At 50.8% G+C, this 20,153-nt stretch overlaps 1 protein-coding gene across 1 annotated transcript in view; it reads right to left on the bottom strand.

The window, feature by feature from the left end:
• The window catches only part of LOC128725637 (titin-like), a 35,030-nt gene extending 15,204 nt beyond the window's left edge, over positions 1-19,826 (bottom strand). The window contains exons 1-2 of the mRNA XM_053819397.1: positions 19,715-19,826; positions 1,132-1,277 (exon numbers count right to left, since the gene is read on the bottom strand). Coding sequence (XP_053675372.1) covers positions 1,132-1,277; positions 19,715-19,826 — 258 coding nt within the window. The remainder of the gene's footprint in view (positions 1-1,131; positions 1,278-19,714) is intronic.
• Between the last annotated feature and the right edge of the window lie 327 nt (positions 19,827-20,153).

Raw genomic sequence — 20,153 nt, 5'->3', positions numbered from 1 at the left:
AGGTTCCGAGAGTGGAACGTCTCCGGATGGCTCCAGATGTCATCGATTGGGATTCGGCATTCCGACCCGGTTCAGGATGTTCAACCACAAAGCCAGGCTATTTTCGGTTTGCTACCATCTTTCCTGTTGGCTGGTAGAATGTTTCGAGCGAAAGCACGGGCAGGGAATCAATCGGTTCGATGACTATCGTATCCTGTCCAATTGGTTTCGGCTCGGTTCAAGGACCCGTGTACAGGAGCTTGAAAATTCACCTTCACTGGGTTATGAAAGCCCACACGGTGGTTTGTTTTTTTGGTAATGGATTTTCTTGGTACTATTTTATCGCTGGCTTAGTACTATTAGTACCGTAGCCCACAGAAACGTGATCGAGACAATACAGATGTGAATTGGCAGGACAATCAACTGTTGCACTATTCCAATGCATGCTTCCAGGGAAAGGCATAAAATTTGCGGTTAACTGACTGCAAATCAGAAGCCTTCGAAATGGTGGCTATCCAGATGCAAAACAATACGCCATCACATTGCACAGAAAGGTTTACAGGGGGTTTTGTATTGGTTTAGTATTCAAGTAGCAATCTCACGCGGTCTTTTTCGTGGAAAAGCCTGTGAATATTTGCATATGGTACACACAAAACTTACACAGCACATAAAGAAAAACTGTCTCGTGGAGCAACAGAAGTTATTCAGAACTTCCAAGGCGCCAACTAATAATTCCATGGTCAATTTTGTGATAGTACGCCTTGTATTATTTTTGGCTTATTATCCCATTACCGTAGTTTCAGGGACACTCGAACTCTTTGGTTCTATTAACCGTAAGGACCGGTTACGAACAAATGACCATTCAATTGTTCAGTGTGAATAGATTCAAGGAGACACCAACTGTAGGCAACACAGTAGGCGTAATTAATCATTGGCCGAGGACGTTGGATGAGGACGTTAAGACAGTTAAGGGTGACAAAATTTACATTACAGAAAAACAGAAGCGAAATCATCAGCAAAACGGCAACTTAGAAGGTTAGTACGAACGAAAAAAAAAAACAACAACAGGGAGTGGTCGAACAAATAATCACTTACGAACGAAACGAAACCAAGGCAAACCGAAGCGTTTTACTAAACAAAATACTTACTTACAGTGGCTGGTGTTGTCATGGTGACGCTGCACGGCAGCACCGCTAGGCCTCCTCGTTGACTAATTACTCTAGTGTTATTCTTAGTAATAAATTGACTTTGTAATGGACCTAATGAGTTTCTGTGTGCTGCCTTCGCCTCGTTAGAATCTGTAACGGAAGAAGAAGAAAAAAGAAAGAAACTCGAATGTATTCGAGACGAGATATAAAACACATTCCGGTAGCCACACGGCGACCGGAAGAAACGCAATCTTTGCTGGAAGGTTGGCTCAAACGCGATGTACGCGGGCGACATTTTAGCATCATCGACGACGAGGACGACACCGACGGGCCAGCCTCCGTCCGGGGGAAGATTAATGAGCCCTGGCGACAGATCGTTTGCTGAATTGGATTAGCAAACGCGGCCCGATTATTATCATCCGGGGGCAATAAAACATCCCTGCCATCGTACCCGCGCGGGAAAGGCGCATCCTTCCGGATGGGCGGAAAATGCAAATATCATGTCGTAATGAAGTTTAAATTTTCCGCTCTCGGTCTCGCTCACTCTCTCACTCTCTTTCACTGTCTTGCTCTGACTTGCTTTCTTTAATCCGCATCCGCCCCGGGTGGTACTCGCGCTTCCGGTGGCATCACCTGCTCTGTCCGCGTGTCGCTCGGGTAATTTCCCTTCCAAGTCACACCGCGAACTTGCATTTGCTTGGCGTATAGGCGCGCGTGTTGCCTTTTTTTCTGTCGTTGCGCTTACTTTCGAGTTATCACAAACGAAGAAAAGGCCCTTTGCGACGCGAAAGATGAGCCCCTGAATTGGCACATTTTGCGTGTTTTTCGCGTTCGTCATCGCCATCAACGTCGCGCGTCGCGTATAATCATAATTAGGGACTCGCGTACGCGAACGGGGAAAAGCGAACACGACTTTTCGTTTTCCCGCGTAGAGGGAGTTTGCGTTTTTCCTGCCATTCGCAGAAAAGTTGCTTCCAAGGCTTTACCTCCAAATTGACGCTGACGGAAATGACATCGCCGGTAGCGGTTATTGCTCGCTCCGTGGGTTTTTTTTTGCAGTGAAAGACTACAACCAGTATGACTCGAAGATCGTGCTTGCGCTTGTGGTTTTTTGGGAGTTCATTACACGAAAGCTTCGAGTACGAAAAAGAAGCTGAATTGATACTTGTATTTAATTCAATTTTGTGCCACCGTAACAATGTATCGTTTTCGACACGTCATTCCAAAGACGACGCTGCAGCATGCTTTTTACATTGTGTGCTCGTTGGGCTCGTTACAAAACCACCAAAAAACCCACGAAACGCACGAAGCTAAGCAGCCTAATTGCTACGCCATTGAGGCCCACAGTCGGCGACAGAAACAATGAGCAGCACTCGCGTAATCAGTGAGTGGTTTCATCACCAGCACAAATGATGATCATCGTGATTGCATTAACATTTATTACAACTTTCCGGCGAGCTGCCCTGCAAAATTTCCGTCCCATTAAGAACGCATCAATGCCACACTCTTGCCATTCCTGCTCACTCTCTCTCTCTCTCTCTCTCTCTCTCTCTCTCTCTCTCGCTGTATTGTTGGCTTGCGTCTGGCGACACGATAAAAGCTGTTTTCCCGAGCCGGGCCCGCGCCTCGGAAGGCACGCCGGAAGCAAACTGACTAATGACAAACCACCGATGGTAATGTTGCCCCTCGACGCTGGGTAATCAAACCACAAGACATACCTAATTACAGGGCTTATTATTGCTTGCTCACTGCGGGCCGCGCTACATTGATAAGAGCCCGGGTGGCCCAGGATCCTTGTCAAGTGGAACGCACGCTCGTCTCGCTTTCGCCGCTCGTCATGCGAACTGACTCTGGTCGCATAATTAGTCTGGTGGTTGTGGTCCTGGGTGGCGTAATTTCACATTTTGTGTTTATTTAATTCGATTTCAGGTTTCTTTCTGCACAGCACAAGCGCGTTATGGATGAGCTAGTGCCGAATCGAGTAGTTGCCACATTACGCTGGGTGGGGTTAAAAAGACGTTTGAATGCGCACAATTTCTCCCGCTGCCAGTTCTCTCTTTCTCTCATTTAACATAGAACGGAGCAGACATGGATCGATGATGGGCTGCCGGAAAATTGATTTCCGAGTTTCCTTCCCAACCAGCACCGAAACCGGAAGCGAAGTTGAATAAGCCAATCAAACGAGAAATCCGAAATCAAACGCATGCCACATCGTACGAGCACGGATCGAAATGTGCATCCCAAAAGCTCTCGATCCGGGTGCCGTTAAAAGCAATCGAACGCTGTAAGGCCTAATTGCTCCGTCTTTGCTACCAAAGCGCCGGAAATCTGAAGGCAACGGTGCGATCGTTACAACCACGCTAACGCTTACATACACCCGGTCGTATGGGAGAAACGCGGGCAATCACTTGTTTCAACAACGTATGCAGCGTATCACGTGCACATCCGGCTGGAAAATGAGCAAACTCGATAGACGGCTCGATAGCCAGGCTTGATTGAGTGTCGAGAGACGCTAGTTTCCTTCGTGAGAAGCTGAATCCAGCTAAAGGCAGCCGTAATGCAGATGAATTCTACCCGCAAAAGAAAAAAAAATAATCCAAAAATCAGGTCACCTCCCCGTGAATGTGCCGAACGGCTGATAAGCGCTGATTGAATGTCAATGAATACCGGAAGCGAATACACCCGCGTATGTCAAAAAGGGCACCTTCATGCACCATAATCATCACCATTTGCGAAATGATGAAAGACGGCTCGCTCGCTCGTCTATTTACCGTGGGCACACAATTGAGCCAATTGAACGAGGATTCTCTGATCGATTTCTCCGTTACAGAAGATGGACACACTTATCGCTTCCTATCACGGCTTGTCAGCCGTCAGGCTAAGACCTGCGACCGAGTAGCTTCACGGACAAAGCTCAAGATCTTTCAGCAGTGGCTCAAGTCCTATTTGTCATCCACCCGTGCCGGGCCGAGCGGTCCATCTTGTAAGAATTCTCGTAACGGTGTCTGGATTCCCCCAGGGACACCCAGAAAGTATGTGCCATACTACGCTTCCCCCCCGATTCTTCGACGTAATGTATGCAAGAAAGGTAATTGATTCATTGTTTCCTTGTCACCATAAATTATGGCACCCCGAGTCTGGAGTGCCTGGAAACGTGCACAGGAAATCATTTGCCCAACGCCTCCGACGTCGGGTCACCGCTGACAAAGAAAACGCTCCGATACGGCGCTTCATGGGAACCGGTGGCAAACGAGACATTAATCCTGCCAGGCGGCATGTGGATTTGCCAACTACACGAACCGATTGTTCTTCCGTTGCGGTATGATTGATACCGAACATGGCTTTTTATTGCACGCGCCGTCAGGTGAGCGCCCGAGACGGAACGTACGAGGAACCGCACCGGACGGACCGACGTTTGTCATACCGAACCGTCGGACCGGTGGGTGGGCTATAAATTATGCACCCATCAGGCGTCGTCTGGGGGTTGGTACAAAGTGAAGGCGGTTCGTGTGCTTCGTGACTCGTGCCCTAGAAAGGCAAGCATCGCCTTCCCAGAATGGCTCAAACTTTGGACCAAAACTTCAACCGGACTTTTGCCCTTAAGTGCAGTCGGTCTTGTTCCCAGCGCCTTCCCAACCCAAGTGCCAGTTGGTTGCGCATGGGACGGTACGGGCGCGCGTGTCCTTGCGCGACGCAAAGACGCAATCTCTGACCACCTGCGTACCGTTGCGCCAAGCGCAACACCGCACGTCGGAAATTGTTGATCTGGGAGCCATTTGAAGTGGAATTAAGAAATTTCGCTTTTAATGAAGCACCCACCCGGGGACACCCGACCCACTACGGGGTGTGTAACAAGTGAAGCAAATTAAGCAGGACACTGGGGATACTTTTTAGTGGTTCGCTTTGCCGTCCGTTGCAACGGCTTCACTCGACACGGGGCACCCGTACTGTGAAAAGAAAAGAAATATTCAACCAAGAAGCGCACTGCTGCTGCTGCTGCTGCTGCATAATGCAGTGAGCGAGAAAAATCCAACACTGTAAAACTTTTTAATTAATGCGCGGGTTGCACGGCGGGGAAATCGCAAATTTTAATTAGATGATAAGATTGGGCGGCTCACTGGCGGTGGATCGCACCCATCGTGGGTTTTCTGACGTTACACCAGGCGTCGTTAGAGGAAACGATATTACACGACCTGGCATGAGCCTGGTACTTAAAAGGTGCTCCATAACTTACCATCGAGCTGAGCCAATTTGTCAACGATAATCTGCCTCATTATTGCAGAGGCGGCAAGTGTTTCGATCGCTGCCACATGATGTATGCTTATTGGAGCGTTTTATATCGCCCCAAGCCACGTTATCCCCGCGACGTGGCCAGTGCACTGGAAAATGTGAAAAATATGATCTCTCTCTCTCTCTCTCTCTCGAGACAAGTGGCGGGAAATAAAAATGATAAACGCACGACGACGGGTACGGACGCTCGGTACACAGAGCCCGGCCACTAACGCGAGGGGAGTTATGTTTTATTACTGTTTGCTGCCATCGGAGCGACCCACCGCTTGCGAATCATGGTGGACCATATTTTCTACAACCCCTTATTTTCGCCTCCTTCCCTGGGGGGTATAAATTTGGCATTCAGATTTGCGCAACCCATTTGCGTGACATTCGTAAGCTAGTCGTGTCGGCCGCGGCCGATGCCCTCCCTAACGGCAGTATGTCCTTTAAAACCCCTTTTTGGCTCTCGATCGTGTGTCCCACACCCGCCCAATCCATCATGTGTCCGGAATCGTAGCGAAATATCCCAGAAACACCGTGAATTGTATCGCGCGGCATCTTTCATTGCACGAAACTTCCCAGGCCAAGGACCGTGGGGCACTTCTCGGGAGCTTCTTTTTTCTCCCCTTTTTATTGCCACTTATCTCTTTTCTTCTGCTTTTTTTTTGTTGCTCGTCATATCTTGGTTTACCTTTCCGCCGTCCTACCTTGGGCAGGCTTGTGAGGGCTTGGTTTTGGGGTTTTTTTTTCTTCCCTCGCTCAACGTGCTCTCTTGCCCCCGTAAGCCCGTTTTGCTCACGCGAATGGCTCCAACTTCTCGGAAGAATGGCACCGTAAAGGATAATCCCGGGGCCGCACCGTAACGTGAATGGTGAGTGAAGATTTATCATATCCCTTCAAAACGTGAAAGTCACTTTCACTTGCCTGGCGCTCGCCGCACGGCAGGAAAAAAGGGATGGCCCCATAAATCTTCCCTTCTGCTGTGGTGAATGTAACGGGGACGGAAAGAAAAAAATAAAACACGGCCAACGAGGGCGGTGAAGGTGAAGGTAAAGCTAACCGTCACAATGACAATATTTTCCCAAATCTTGCGACTTTGGCCCGGGTTGCGCGTGCTGATGGTGGGGCATTTTTTTTTGTCATCCATCGCTTCTTCTCTATCTAAATAAACCCCTCGTATCGGTTGGGGAGAAGAAAAAAAAAGTGCCATTGGCACATACACACACGCGCGCATACACACAAAAAGCCTCCCCGAAACTGATGATGATCTCCTTTGATGAGTGAACGAAAGTTAATCATCTGAATGATGATTGGGTCAAACGAGCGGGAAAATTGATCCCACATCCATCGCTGCTCTGCCGTACATCACGTGAGGTACTGGGCGCCTCCATCATATTTTCCATAATGGATTCGCTTCCTCCCATGCGCCTGGGTGGAAGGCGGCAACGAGTCCATCATCGTTCGTCATAATTGTAGCCATTGGGGGTCTTCACCACCCACTCGCACACACACACACAAACACACACGTTCACAGGATGGCGATCAATTTCCATACTGCACCTACCGGGATGCCTAGGAGTTACCCGGTCGGTGGAAAATATGTTCCGGAAGAGGTCCCATTGTTGACAGTGCCCCTTTTATATGCTAACTGGGTTTACTCGGGGGATGGGAGTGTTTTCCTCTTCCCCTAAAGTGAGGGAAAATGAAATTGAATTTGTGGTTTTATGTGCCGTGCTTTTTACGACGACGAAACCCGTCACTCGGATGGCCTTTCGCGCGCGCAGCCAAAAAGGACGTTCCGTCCGGCGGGAAGCAAAACGGCAGAAAGAAGTACCATTTTGATCCCCTCATTCGACCGCTGCCATGCACTGAATCACGAAACACTAGTGAGAAAAAAAAACAGGCGTGAGGAGGAGAGCATTTGTCCCAGTATCGGTGGATTCGGGAGCTGTGACAGGAAGGAAGCGACAAAAGAAAAATAGGGGTCAACCCGCAAATGTGTACGCCCGAGAGCAAGCGCATACACCAGCGAGCAGTTGGTGCAGAGCGAAAATAATGCCGCTAGCGTGATGTGATTGGAATAAATTTTCATACAAATGTTACTTAATTATTAACGCCTCTCCGCACTACGGCTCCGGAAGGTACGGAGCGACCGAAACCGAACGGGAACTTGCACGCGCGCGAAAGAAAGAGACGCATTAGATATCGAACGATTGCGGCACTAGAGCTTCCGGTTTTAGCGCTCGCGCTTGTCGTACTGAACACCCGGACGAACTCGCCCAACCCCCACAAGAAAGCACACGGGTGAATGTTTCATGAGCACCTTACCTCGGGCCATAGGCTCGAAAGGCCTACGGTTTCTCGCGACTAGCAAGCGTACGTTTTATCAACCACAACGGTCTGGGAAATACTCGATTCCGTCCCGCTGCTTTGTGGACGTTTGGTTTGTGTATTCCGAATACCGACGGTCGGTGCCGACGAACAGTGAGCAATAAATACAAAATAACATTATGGCCCCGGATCATTGCGCAGGGTGGGTCGCAGGGTGGGTGTTAAGTCGTTCGTTCTGCCGTACCCATGCCCGGATCGTTTCCACCATAGTAATGAAGAGTTTACGCCGGAAAATGTGCCCGATCGGTCCGATAGCCGGGCCCGAGAAAGCTTCCTGAGACTGAGCTGAGAGAGGGATTATCTTTTTCTGCGCCGTTTCCTGTGCCTCGTGAAACTCGGGAAAAGGCACCGTGCTTGCCGGGGGAAAACCCATTTCCCGCCGGGATAACCATGATCAAAGCAAAACCGCGGTGCGTTCTTTGAACCACAACGAGCGACCTGTTTGAAGCAGGGTTGCTTTGCTATTATTTATTTGCATTCCTGCTGTCTCTGGTGGCAGTACCGTCACCATGGCGACCGAAACGGAGAAACATATTACCATCGGTGGAAGGGATAGTTTTTTTTTTGTATTCCACCGAATCACCCGTTGTCGTGCACGTGTCCGGGTTGATTAGGTTTTAATATACCATTCAGCTGGTAGCACCGAGTGTAGATGGGTGGGTGGGTGGGAAAGAACGAGAATCACCCTCGGGGGAAGGGGGAAAAAACATCCCCATTCGCCTCAAGGAACCTGGCACTCACCATCGGTCGGTTTCAGCTGCACGAGCATGCAAACGATGGCAATAAAAGCTACGAATGGGATTCCATTTATTCCGCGCCGTGCCAACCCTGCAGCACGAAGGAATGGTACTGCTGCTGCTGCTGCTGCTGATGTTGCAGATGGTGTGTTGTTTGCCACGAACCGGTTCATCCCGGAGGCGTACCAGCAGCTTGCTGAGGGTAATGAATTCTAATCTGCACCGGTCTGCATCACTTCTTGGTGCGGCTTACCCGAAGGCTTCCAGTGCAGTGTTTCCCATTTTTCTCCAACCCCAGGCGCCTTGGTGTGGAATGTGGTCCACCCAGCATGGGCCATAAATTGAACGTGCCAAAAAGGAGCGTGCTGCCGTGGCGTTAATGAAAACGAACCGACGAGCGGCCCCGAAGCTCATGAGCAGCGTGCTTTAAAGGCCGTCCGTCTCCATTTCACTTAAGGGGCGTCATTGAATTAGAAGAAATAAAATACATCACCTCACGAATGCGGCGTCCGAGTAGGGCCAATAGGGTGAGTAGCAAGGTGTTACTCCCGTTCCAATCATAACTCTTTTCTTGCTTCCAACGAGGCTAATTTTAATTACTTACCGGAAACGGGAGAGCCCTTCCGGAAAGCTTGCAAAGAAATCGATAAAGATTATCCACGGTAGATTTGGAATTTGTCACCTCGTTTGGGCCACCCTGGTGGGATTTTCCATCATGCAACCCCTTCCAGGGTGTGTGGGCAGATTTCGCAAAAGCCTCTCACCCCTTCCTCAATTCATTAGCATACAAATGCCGTTGATAATGTTGCTGGGCGCACTGGGACTCGATCGGGGGCTCGATTCTGACGCCGTTCTCTCTGGAATGGCGTTTGTGAACGTCTGCCGCTATCACCAATCTTGTTCGAAGGTGGTCTCACCCAGGGCGCGACAGCCGTGATCCTTGTTTTAGCTATAAATATCTGAACTTTTGGCACGACAAGAGTCCCTCCTTCCCAACATCTCCAGCTGTCAGGAAATGCGCCAAAAATGGAAGAAACAAGCACAAGACCCGACAAAAAAGAGACGACACGATAGTGAAGCAGGTGGTAAAAGGAAAAAGGGTTGAACATTTTCACTTCCACACCGAACCCGCGAACCGTTCGTGGTGGTCATCTGCCCCCGGAAAAATGGCCACGAGTGGGAGTCCGTGCGGGGGAGGTTTTAAAAGTTTTCTGCTCACCTCGTAGCCACGTACCAGCCTCCTGCTGTTTGGCTGCTTTCTACGGAAAAAGGACGCCCTCGCTAAGCTAAACCAGGTCACCCTTATCGCTCTCGAAAGCTGCTCAACCCCGCTCAACCCGGGCCGGACCAGTTTCCGGTGTTCCTTGGCGTGGATCGAGAAAAATCCCAGATCGAAAGTGAAGATTAGCTGCCCACCTTTCTGCCCGCTTCCCACGCAGTCCGGGAAAACTTTGAAGCCAGTGGGATCCACGATTACGCTGGCGTTGGCAGCGCAATCGCCCGTTCGATTGGACCTGCTTTGCATCGGCATATCCCGACGGAAGCAGCAGGATCAAATGGTAGCACGGACGTCGCAGGTAGCCCCGTACCGACCGACTGATGGCCAGCGAGCAGATACCGAAAGTTCGGTATCCTGCGCTGCCCAATCCTTGCTGCGATGAAGCGCTGGCATTAGCGCTATAATTGATGGATTTTAAAGTTATCTCGACCTTTTTCCTCGTACCGTAAGCGCGCAAAGTCGGTGCGTGTGTGTGGAGTGAGTCACGTCGAGAAACAACAAAAAATGTACGTGAGAAATCAACTCGAAGGGGGATTTTGGGGTGGCAAACGATCGAATTCAAAAAAAAAAACCAGGTCCCGGTGATGTTTTCTTTGCTTTACGGATAACTGACAGCGGGCCGCTCGAAAGTGGTTTAGGGAAAATATCAATTGTTGCCAACCCGGGGACGGGAATCCGAAGACTCCTTAAACGCTGGGTGGACACCGCAATGTAAACATCTTAGTGGACAGTGAAACCACACGGAAGCGCACGAAAGAGAGCGAGAAAAGAAAAACTGGCAGAAGACCGATTGAAAGGAGTTGTTTTTCCAACTGGAATAATATTGTCCCAAGAAAATAACACTGCGCGATGACGAAACGAACGGCAGAAACCACAACAAAAAGAAGTCCTTTGGCTTGGAAATGCTGATGAGAGGCTCGCTTACAGGCCGTCGTACCGATCGATACAGCCATGGTGTGCTGGCTCAGCATCAGCTCGACTGCTTCGCCTGGAATTTACTCTCTTTGCTCATCGCCCGAGACGTCTTATCGCAATTCCCATCGATACCGCTCGGTGACTGATGGGAGCAATCCATTCCCGAAAACCAAAGGCACGATGATGACTTCAGTGCCCGCTGAGGATGGCTTTCTCGCCCAGCTCACCCACCCGTAAAACCTCAAAACAAACGGCCACAGAATCCACTCGGCTGGAAAAGATAAATTGGGAACGGCACGGGCCCGAGCTTTTGCGTCCGGAGCGGCGGCAAACCGGCGAAGACGACAAAGGCCAATAAACTAGCTGCTACCCGAGCAGGTTTCGCCGCGCTTTTGCGGTCGCTCTCGACCCAGCGTAGTAAAGCGGGTAAAGTGTTTGTGTACATACCCGCGCCGTTGACATCGGCCCGTTGGAGACGGAAAAGACAAGTTCCTTACCCAGCCCAACTTGAGTGAAGCGAACAAGATGGCAGGAAAAGGCGCAACACATCCCCCTACGGGACCGATGGCGGAGTTTTGCTTTTTTCATCCGCTTCTTCACCGCTCAGTGACAGTGCCTGAAGACCTTGGCTGGTCAACGGACAAGCCGCCGTTAAGAAGGATACATACTGCCTGCGAGTGCGAAAGGACACCCCGGTGGGGTGAGTCAAGTGATTAGATGTCGAGCGCAATTAATACCGAGCAGTTCCCCGGTCGCACTTGTGTCAAAATGGGGCGGTCATTCGAGCGGCACGGCCGGTCGCAGCGGCACTGAAACACAACACCACGCCATTTGGGGGGGTGATGTCGATATCACACGAAGGAGAACACACCGTGGAGGCCTTTTTCCGGGCAAGATTTATGGCACAGGATTCGAGGATCGATCCTCACGAGACAAATTATTATTTGGGCAACACCGAGCTCAGGGTTTAGTAAACATTTGCTTTCTTACTTACAGTGAAGCTGTGGGGTTTTTTTCTTTACCAGATTTATGGCTCAAGTTGTTGCGAAAGATTGTTGGATGTAATCAACCTAACGAGAGTCAGGTTTTCGGAACCACGCATCGTCATGGCCTACTATGTTTAACCAAGCTAATGTGGTTGCAATGACAGTTGTCAAAGCGTTCGGTGCACGTCATAAGTAGAGCTTTTGGCTTATCATAAACCATCGTAAGTATGCAGCATTTTGCACCACTATCGCTTAACAAAAGCGTCTTAAGCACGAGCATACACGACAAGGGCGTATTTAACTGGTGGCGCGCTGGTGCCAAACTTCCTAGCGCCCATATGCGCACGTCTTGCATATTTTGCAACCAAGCCCCCGAGGGAGAGCCCAAGTTCAGTGAAGCTCATTAAAACTTATCACAACACATCCACACCAAACCCTGGCCCGGCCTTGTGCCCGGTAATGGAGGCTCTCAGCTAATAGATGATTTATTTATCATACATCTGGTGCGAGAAAACACCGTTCCCGGCAGCTGCAGGAAGGTGACGGGCTCGGGTGCTTCCGTGCCGGGAAAATGACACGTGTTACGGAGCGATCCTTCGGGTCGCTGACGTTCCCACAACTATCCGAAAAACATTTAATTATTCTAATTATTATGCGAACGTTGCGCGCGTAGCCTGCAGGTAAGCGTAGCCCGGGCTTTATGGGGAACTAACGCCAACGCGTTCTTTGGAAACCCATCGCCGGAAGGACGAGCCGTCGTTTCACGAGAACTCCTTGACGGGGCTTTGCATCTGTTGATGATGCATCCCGGATGAAGCGCTGGCATCTGTCCCGGTTCGACTCAACGAGCACAATTACGTTTAAATTCGCTCGTTGATCCAATTTACTTCTAATCTGTCGGTGGTTCCCGTGCGTATGCATGCCCGTGAAGGCTATTAATTAGCCCTGTTTGGCAGTTATCTAAACGTAACGCTCGTCCCTTAGAGTCCTGCAGGGGGGCTGATGGAGTTTTCCACAGTAGCAAGTGCTCTGGGTATGTGTATGAGTGCTTTTTTTTATTGCTCTCACACGTCCATCTAACTCACATCCGTCAGTTATGATTCGCTGGTCCGAACAGTCACGTCAGTTCCATCTCCATGGCCGGCCCAGCATTCACCGAAGCTCGAGCCTGTTGTCGATGGTTTTCCCACCCGAAAGCATGATTGGAAAATCATTACGCTCAGCGTCCGTCAGCGCTACAATGTACGTCACATCATGCGTCGAAGCGTGAAGCAGAAAGCACACCCGAGACGCTAAGCTGTAACTCGGTCCAGGGAAGCGACTCGGTCGTCCGTATGAGAAACGCTTTTTTGCTTCTCACTCACCACACGTACGGTTTGCCTACACTCCGGTGTTTTTACACCGGAAAAACAGGGTGAATCGTCGCTTCCCCGACTTGCCTGCTCGCGTGCGGAACAGAACAGAACAGACCCGGTCCGTTTCCGCTCGATCGCAAACGACACTTGGTCGTGTTTCCATCGGTGGGAAGCTTCATTCGGTGGTCCTATTCCGCCCGAACCACGCCACATCCAACTGGTGGCACTAATAAGAGCTTCCGGTTCACGTTCACGGTTCGGTTCAAAATTCCGGCAAATTGTGCCGTCCTCGCGCGTTCAACCGGAAGCCGAAAGCGTAAATATCGATCCACTTTGCGCTCGATCCACGGGCACGCGCAACCAAAAAAGCACCCTTCCCGGAGGGTGCTTTGTGCCGGGACGCGCGCAAAACCGGAAAGACATCATTTATTGATGGAGATGTAAAACTACGAGCGAGCGAGCGAACGAGCGAACGAACGCGAAAACGCCTTACGAGAATTGATGTGCCAAGTGCAAACAAAAACCCGCACGGCAAAACATTGAAAAAAAAAAAACCCCAAAACAAAGGCTTTTAAGAGGCACAAAAAAGGAGCACGCACAATCACAAAAGCCTTTCGCATGAAATATGCTTTGCGCTCAGAAGGTCGCCCGTTACTCGAATTGCGTGAAAGTGGTCGTGTTTTCGTTTGGAACGGGTTTTGCATTTTAAATTAACTCGCGACCCCAAAACGGGTGCGGTTTCGAGGAGTTATTGCATTTGCATCAACAAATCTTGTACCACTTAAGTGGGGGTGTTTATGGTGGGCCTCGAAATTACACTCGCGCCTCGCGATGAACGGTGAACCGGGCGGCAGCAACGTCGATTTATCGATCCACGGAACAATCCTTGGGCGAGCGGGTTCGTCCTTGCACCGAGCGTAAGTAAGTGTGTCCGCTTCGATTACATCATTTGCCATTTTCCAGCAGAACGGTGGGTTGGGCATTGTGTCGCGGAAGAATGCTGCACATTATCACAAACCGGAAACCGGAAGCCGAACGCGGTGAAGAACGCGCTTCGTGCAAACGTGCATCCGCGTAGGTCCCTTTTGCTTCCTGTGGCATGAGTGGGTGGGAGAACGCCTTCGAGCTATTGTTTCGTTGCAGAACTAGAGCAAGTGGTGCATCCTTTTTGCCACATGCCGTTTCCATTCGCAAGCCCCCGTTCCGTGAGCTGGGAGTAAATTGGCTACACAACCAGGCGTCCCATCATTCGGTTACACTCGGCGCTAAATCATTTTCCCCGAGCATTGACAGTGCAATGGAAGCAAGAGTAGAAGAAAGAGAAAAAAGGAAAGAAGCAACAACACAAAAAAACACCACCATGAATAAATCCGGAACGAATGAAACGAATTACCCCCGCTGGGGAAAGAAGACAACTGCAAAAAAAGGCAGCAAGAAGAACGGTTCCGGAAGCCGGCGCAATTACCCGAAACAGATTGCGAATCGCGCGGCCGCCGCATTCCGTGGCGCACAGGTCTTCGATTATCTTCCACTTCCGCTTTCGCGAAATGCGACACGACCATCTCCCGTGCTTGGTGTGGGGGTGAAAGAGCGCTCATCACTCCCGCGCCACCGAGATTTCTCCTTTCCCGGGCTTCATTGAAGGTTGCGAATGCAAATCAATTTTGTCGTGCCCATTGTCTTCGCGCTCGATTCTTCTTTCCCCCCATTTATTAGCCCCGTTCCGATGGGGTGAGTGGGTGGCGGAAGTGATCGTTACGTCTTGATTTCGTGAAATTCCATCGCCCACCCGGTTCCAGCTCGATGGATGTCCTGTACATCCGCCACTGAACCTAATTTTCCCGAAAACCCGACGTCAGGACCCGACCCAGGCCGTGTAATGTTTCCGCTTTCGGCGTTCTCACACCCACTGCAACGGCGAAGGGCGGCGAATGGCGTGGAAATGATTACATCAAAAAGGAGCAAGGGACGTGGGTGGGTTAAGCGTTCATGCGCAAAATGGAGTGAGTGAAATCGATTAAACGTGCGCTTTCCCCGCGGGTCGAACGAAGCTTGTGCCATTTTGTGATTGAGCGATTACAGCACGACGGATTCGATGTGGCTCTGCTTTCGTTTTTGCTCATCGCCCTCCGAAGCTCTTGTAATGTGCATTTAATGTGAATCCTTAAATGTCCTGAAATGTGCACTCTCAAGCTGCACCCCAAATGAGCATCCAGCTGGAAGTGTGTGATGTACTCCTTGACGAACGCGCATAAATTGAGCAATCGTCAGGATCGTCGAACCAACGGAGATAGGAAAAAAAAATTCTACTCCACACTACAAGCAAGCCTTCCAGAACCAGTTACAAAAAATTCCACAAAAAAAAGCCCGTACCCACCATTCGGTGGGACCCGCTCAAACACCATTACGTTAATGGACTTCTAGCGCAAATTTTGGGGAAACAATTTCAGCTCGCACACACATCCGGTACATCCGCACCTGTCCTTACCGGGGGTGGGAGGTTTATCGTCTTCCTTTTTTTTCTCTCTCTCTTCCTTATCTCAGCGCTTTTCCACCCCCGAGTACGTGGTACGGGAAAGGGAAAATATTACAGTCATTCCAACCGTGCCGTGCTCGTGATAAAAGCACCTCTTCGCTTCTTTTCCTTTTGGGCACAGGGATGGCGGGCGTTACATTCCGGTTATCGTGTCAATTACCGACATGGCTTCGTTACGGAGTGTAGGAGGATTTAGGAGGAACCTGTGTATATGTGTGTGTGTATCCGGGAATCAGTTTTCGGTTTCGGTGGGGTCCCTGTCACTCGCTCGCAGCCATCCTACCATTTTAACCTTCGTGAAGCGTCCCCGCAGGGCAAGTTTTGCATTCCGTGCGGGATATTTTGTCGCTTCCAAAATTCATGCGCTCAAAATCCACCGTACCTTGCAGAATGTCAGCTGCATGAGCTTCACTCCTGCGCCACACCCTATGGCTACAGCCCACTGCCCAGTGCGACGGTACTATATGACCCTCTTCAAGTGACACATTCCGGCCACGGTTAAGGTATGCGGCCCACCGTAAAGCCCACCCGGGAAGGCACTCCTGGTGCTGCTTCTTCCTACCCCTTCTTTTTTTGTGTTGCTTAATGGGATCCGGGATGGTGGTCTTTTTTTCTTCTTACTCTACTCCTCGCAGAGTGAAACTCATCGGGCAAAAAGGCTGACCGAGAAAAAAAGGCTGACGGGGTGATTTTTTTTCGTCTCTCTCTTTCGCGCGTGTTATTTTCTTTCCCATGAACCATATTCAGCACTCCGTTACGTTGCCATGGCAACGAGCGTGAATGAGTGAGTGAGCGGGCAAAAGATCTCTGTTTTTCTCAACCATCGGCCTGCTGAAAGAAAAACTTCCTCAGCACAAATTTTGCTGTGCCACTGCTGTAACGATCGCACAAAGTGCTTTCTGGGAGGGGGCGCACACGAATTCATGGGCCAGGCACCGCTCCCCGAGTGGGAAAGTTTAAACTCCTCTCCTACGTATGACACCCCCGCCGGAAGGGCTCGCGCCAACTTCCCACCATTTCCGTGCCGTACACGAGCGGGTGCCACAATTGACTTGACTCCGAGCTGAGCTTCACATTATTAAAAGCAGAGGGGTGAGCCAAAAGCCGCTCTAGGCGAATAAAAAAAAATCTGTAACAAAGCGCACACACCCACGACGTACACGGGCACCGGAAGTTGCGCCCCTTTTCCACTCCCCCACACACACACACACGGACTGACCCATTTTACACATGTTCATTACACACTATCAAAATTCCACAATCTGCATCTCCCATCGGTTTCCGCGGGGTTTTCCTTCGGGGCGTTAAGCCCTGGCTGGGCGGAAAAGTTGTCCTCCCCTGCAAAAGCACTGGCGATGAAACAACACACCATTGTCGGCCGTTTGGGGGGGTGGCTTTCGTCTCGTCGGAACTGCACACACACCCACACACACACACGCCCACACATGTCGGGTCGTTGCGCACGGATTCCGGAATCGGAAACACTTTCGTGTACGGGACGCACAAGCACAAACACTCGTACACACGTTGTCGCCGCGGTTGAAACAATACCGGGCCAAGGTTTTCCGACGTCAACTTTTGCTCGACGGCACAGGAGAAGGAAAAATATAATACCACCACCGTTGCAAATGATGTTTGCAGGACGTGTAATGGAGTCCTCGCACTCCAAGGGATGAGGGGGGGGGGGTGAGGCTCCAACTGTAAAGCCCTCAGTTTCAGTCGGCCCAGATCAGTCTCTCGATCGACGTGAGGGTGGTTGAATTTTCCCCCAACCATGCAGCAATGGCTCGGTTTCCAAACGATAGGTAAACCGGCACAAAATGGTCTTCCCTCAGACGTGCTTGCTGCCTTCCAGGTTCTGGGGAAGTTTTTCACCATTTTCTTCGCCACCACCCTCCCCCCTCCCCCCCACCCACCCGTGATCGTGGGTGAACCGCCCACCGAATTACCGCACGAAACGGCTGACGAGCGAACGGCTCGTCCTTCGAAGCTTCGTCCCAGCGCAACATGCGTACCCGGGCGCCCGGGGCCTGGAGGTGTTTTGTTTGTATTTTTGCGTCCACGCACCGGAACCACCACCCACCACCCACCACCCTACTTGCACCATGCGAAACCAAGAAGCCTCGCCGTCTCACCGTTTGAGTTTACTGAGGCTTGTCGGTTGATAGGATGGGGATGGGAAGTTGATTGCCCACATACAAATACACACGCATTGCACCCACCCTCTATTGGGGTGGAGGAGAAAGTCAGGAGACAAACTTTATCTTTCACTTTGCACATTTGATTGGGATTGTACGAGGGATGGGGTGGGTGGGTGGAAGCGAGAGTGGCCACCGTTTGAATGGTAGAAGCTTGTAACAATGTCATCATAATGGCACACGCCTGGCAGGCTGCAATGGGAACTGGCGTGTGTGTGTGTGTTTTCAAAACTTTTTCCATCATATGTTTGCACACGGCTGACACGAAACCCGTGCAAACAAAAACGAACGGCTGGTCGGCTTTGCTAGGTTTGCTAATTTTGTTCCGTTTCCGCTTGCTACCCGAGAGCATCATGAGAGCTTTCGAGTCGATCCATCGCTGATGGAAGCAAATTGTTTTAAGCTTCTTTTGCTATTCAATAAGAACGTCTCCCCCGCCGTCCCACGGGGGGAATACGTTAGAATGGTTATGGAAGATCCGATGTGCCTTTAATTCGCGTCTGACATTGTGAAGCTTCAACGCTAAGGAGCACCAATTTCCATGAGCCCGTCCTTCCGCGAGCCGATAATGTCGCACGAATAAATTATTATTCTCTTCTTCTGGGGTTCCTTCACGCACCTCATCAAAACTCAACCGACAATGAGGTCCTAAAAGGGGCCCGCTTCATCTCCGCCCGCATCCCATCCCAGCGCTAGAACAATGAAACCCACAAAATCTTCAAATCCAACCAGCCGGGCTTTATCGGTCGGAAACTTTTACTTTTCAATCAGCCGCGTACTTGATCAAGAATTTATTAACCATCCGAGCTGCCGTTCCGTCGTGGTTCCCGCTTTTCCACGAACCTAAAGGCGCCCCAACACGATGTGGGGGAGGGAGTATGAAAGCTTGCTACAAGGACGTGAAAGTAGCGCTGCCCTCGCTCGTTTGGCCAGCTCACCAGAGAACCCGAGTAGCCGCTCGCGAGGAGGTGTTGGAACCGCTCGGATCGTCGCCTGAAGGTTGCCGCTTTGTCTTGGTGGGAACTTTTTTGTTTTCTTCTTCGCTTTTTCCACCCACCCGGTGCGCGGGAAAAACCGTTGCCTCGGCCCGGGCTGCAAAACCGAAATGTAATTAATTTATCCAATAAGTCTTCCGCAGCTCAATGAAAGTCAACCTTCCGAGAGGGCTGTGTGACCGGCACGGGACGCACGGGGACGGAAATTTTAATGAGCTGGAACTGCTTTTCCGTCCAACCGTGCCGGGCACCACCGTCCACCAAATCGCCTTTCCCGAGCTGCCCTTCGCACCGACAGCTCTCCGATGAGTGGAAAAATCCAGCACGAAGGTTGCGGCCGGCGTCTTGAAAAATGTCACCGGTGGCAGCGAGCAAAAGCACACATACAAACGCTCACTTTCACAGCCAAACGAGAAAGAGCTGACGGAACGAAGGCCGGTGGTGGTTCCTGTCGCTTCACTGAAACGGAACAACACTTGTCACTTGGCCCACGGACGGAGGAAATAATGAACCCCGGTGACGTTTAAATTGTTTATCCTAAACTAATTAAGCTGCCGTTCGCCGGTCGCCTTTGGCCACCGGGTGCTTTAAGCCACCCACTCGATGGCGATAAGACGCAGCGGCCCTTGCTTGCGCGGGAGGTTTTGCTAAAGAGCGTGTCGACGAGAGACGGCGGCCCTAAAATCGATAAGCTGGTCGGCGGTTTTCGGACGGTTTTCGTGCTGGGGATGGCACATTTCAAACAAGCAAACTGCCTGTCCGCTCGTTCGTCTTGAAGGATTGATGAGCCCAAGCGTGAGTAAATGATCGACGGAATGGAGGATGATCGAAGAAAATGGTTCGGTTTTTCGGTGGAAATTACGCCCACGGGCTAATTCGATATTCCGTCAACCACCAGGCGCCTCCATCGGTGACCGACCTACCTTTTCTCCGGTGCCGCCCATTGTTCTGCAGGTGGTGATTATCCAGAAAGTATCCGTCGAGCGAGTTCAACAGCGTCAGCAAGTACACCAGCACCAGCTTTTCCAGCCACATTTTCCCGCCACATCCAGCGGCACCACCGGTTGCGGACCGGTGGGGCTCGGTTCGATGGCAGCCCTCGGAGACGGAAGCAACAGCCCTGGTGCCTGGTGGCGAACGTAAACGCCACCGAAATTTTATTTCACTTCTGTTTTGACACCCACCCACACACAGCCACAGACACAAACACGCGTACGTACGCACGCACTCGCGCGTGTCACCACGTTTTTTGATTCGCTTTCGTTATCTTTTTCTTTTGTCGAAAAGCGTGATCCTTTTCTCTAACTCTTCCGTGAGCCACTGAACCGGCCCATTTGGCCGGGCCGCACGAGACGCTAGTTC

Source organism: Anopheles nili, chromosome 3, assembly GCF_943737925.1.
Source record: "Anopheles nili chromosome 3, idAnoNiliSN_F5_01, whole genome shotgun sequence".
Lineage (NCBI taxonomy): Eukaryota > Metazoa > Arthropoda > Insecta > Diptera > Culicidae > Anopheles > Anopheles nili.
Note: the sequence above shows the minus strand (reverse complement) of the source record. Positions and strands in the feature narration are given on the sequence as shown.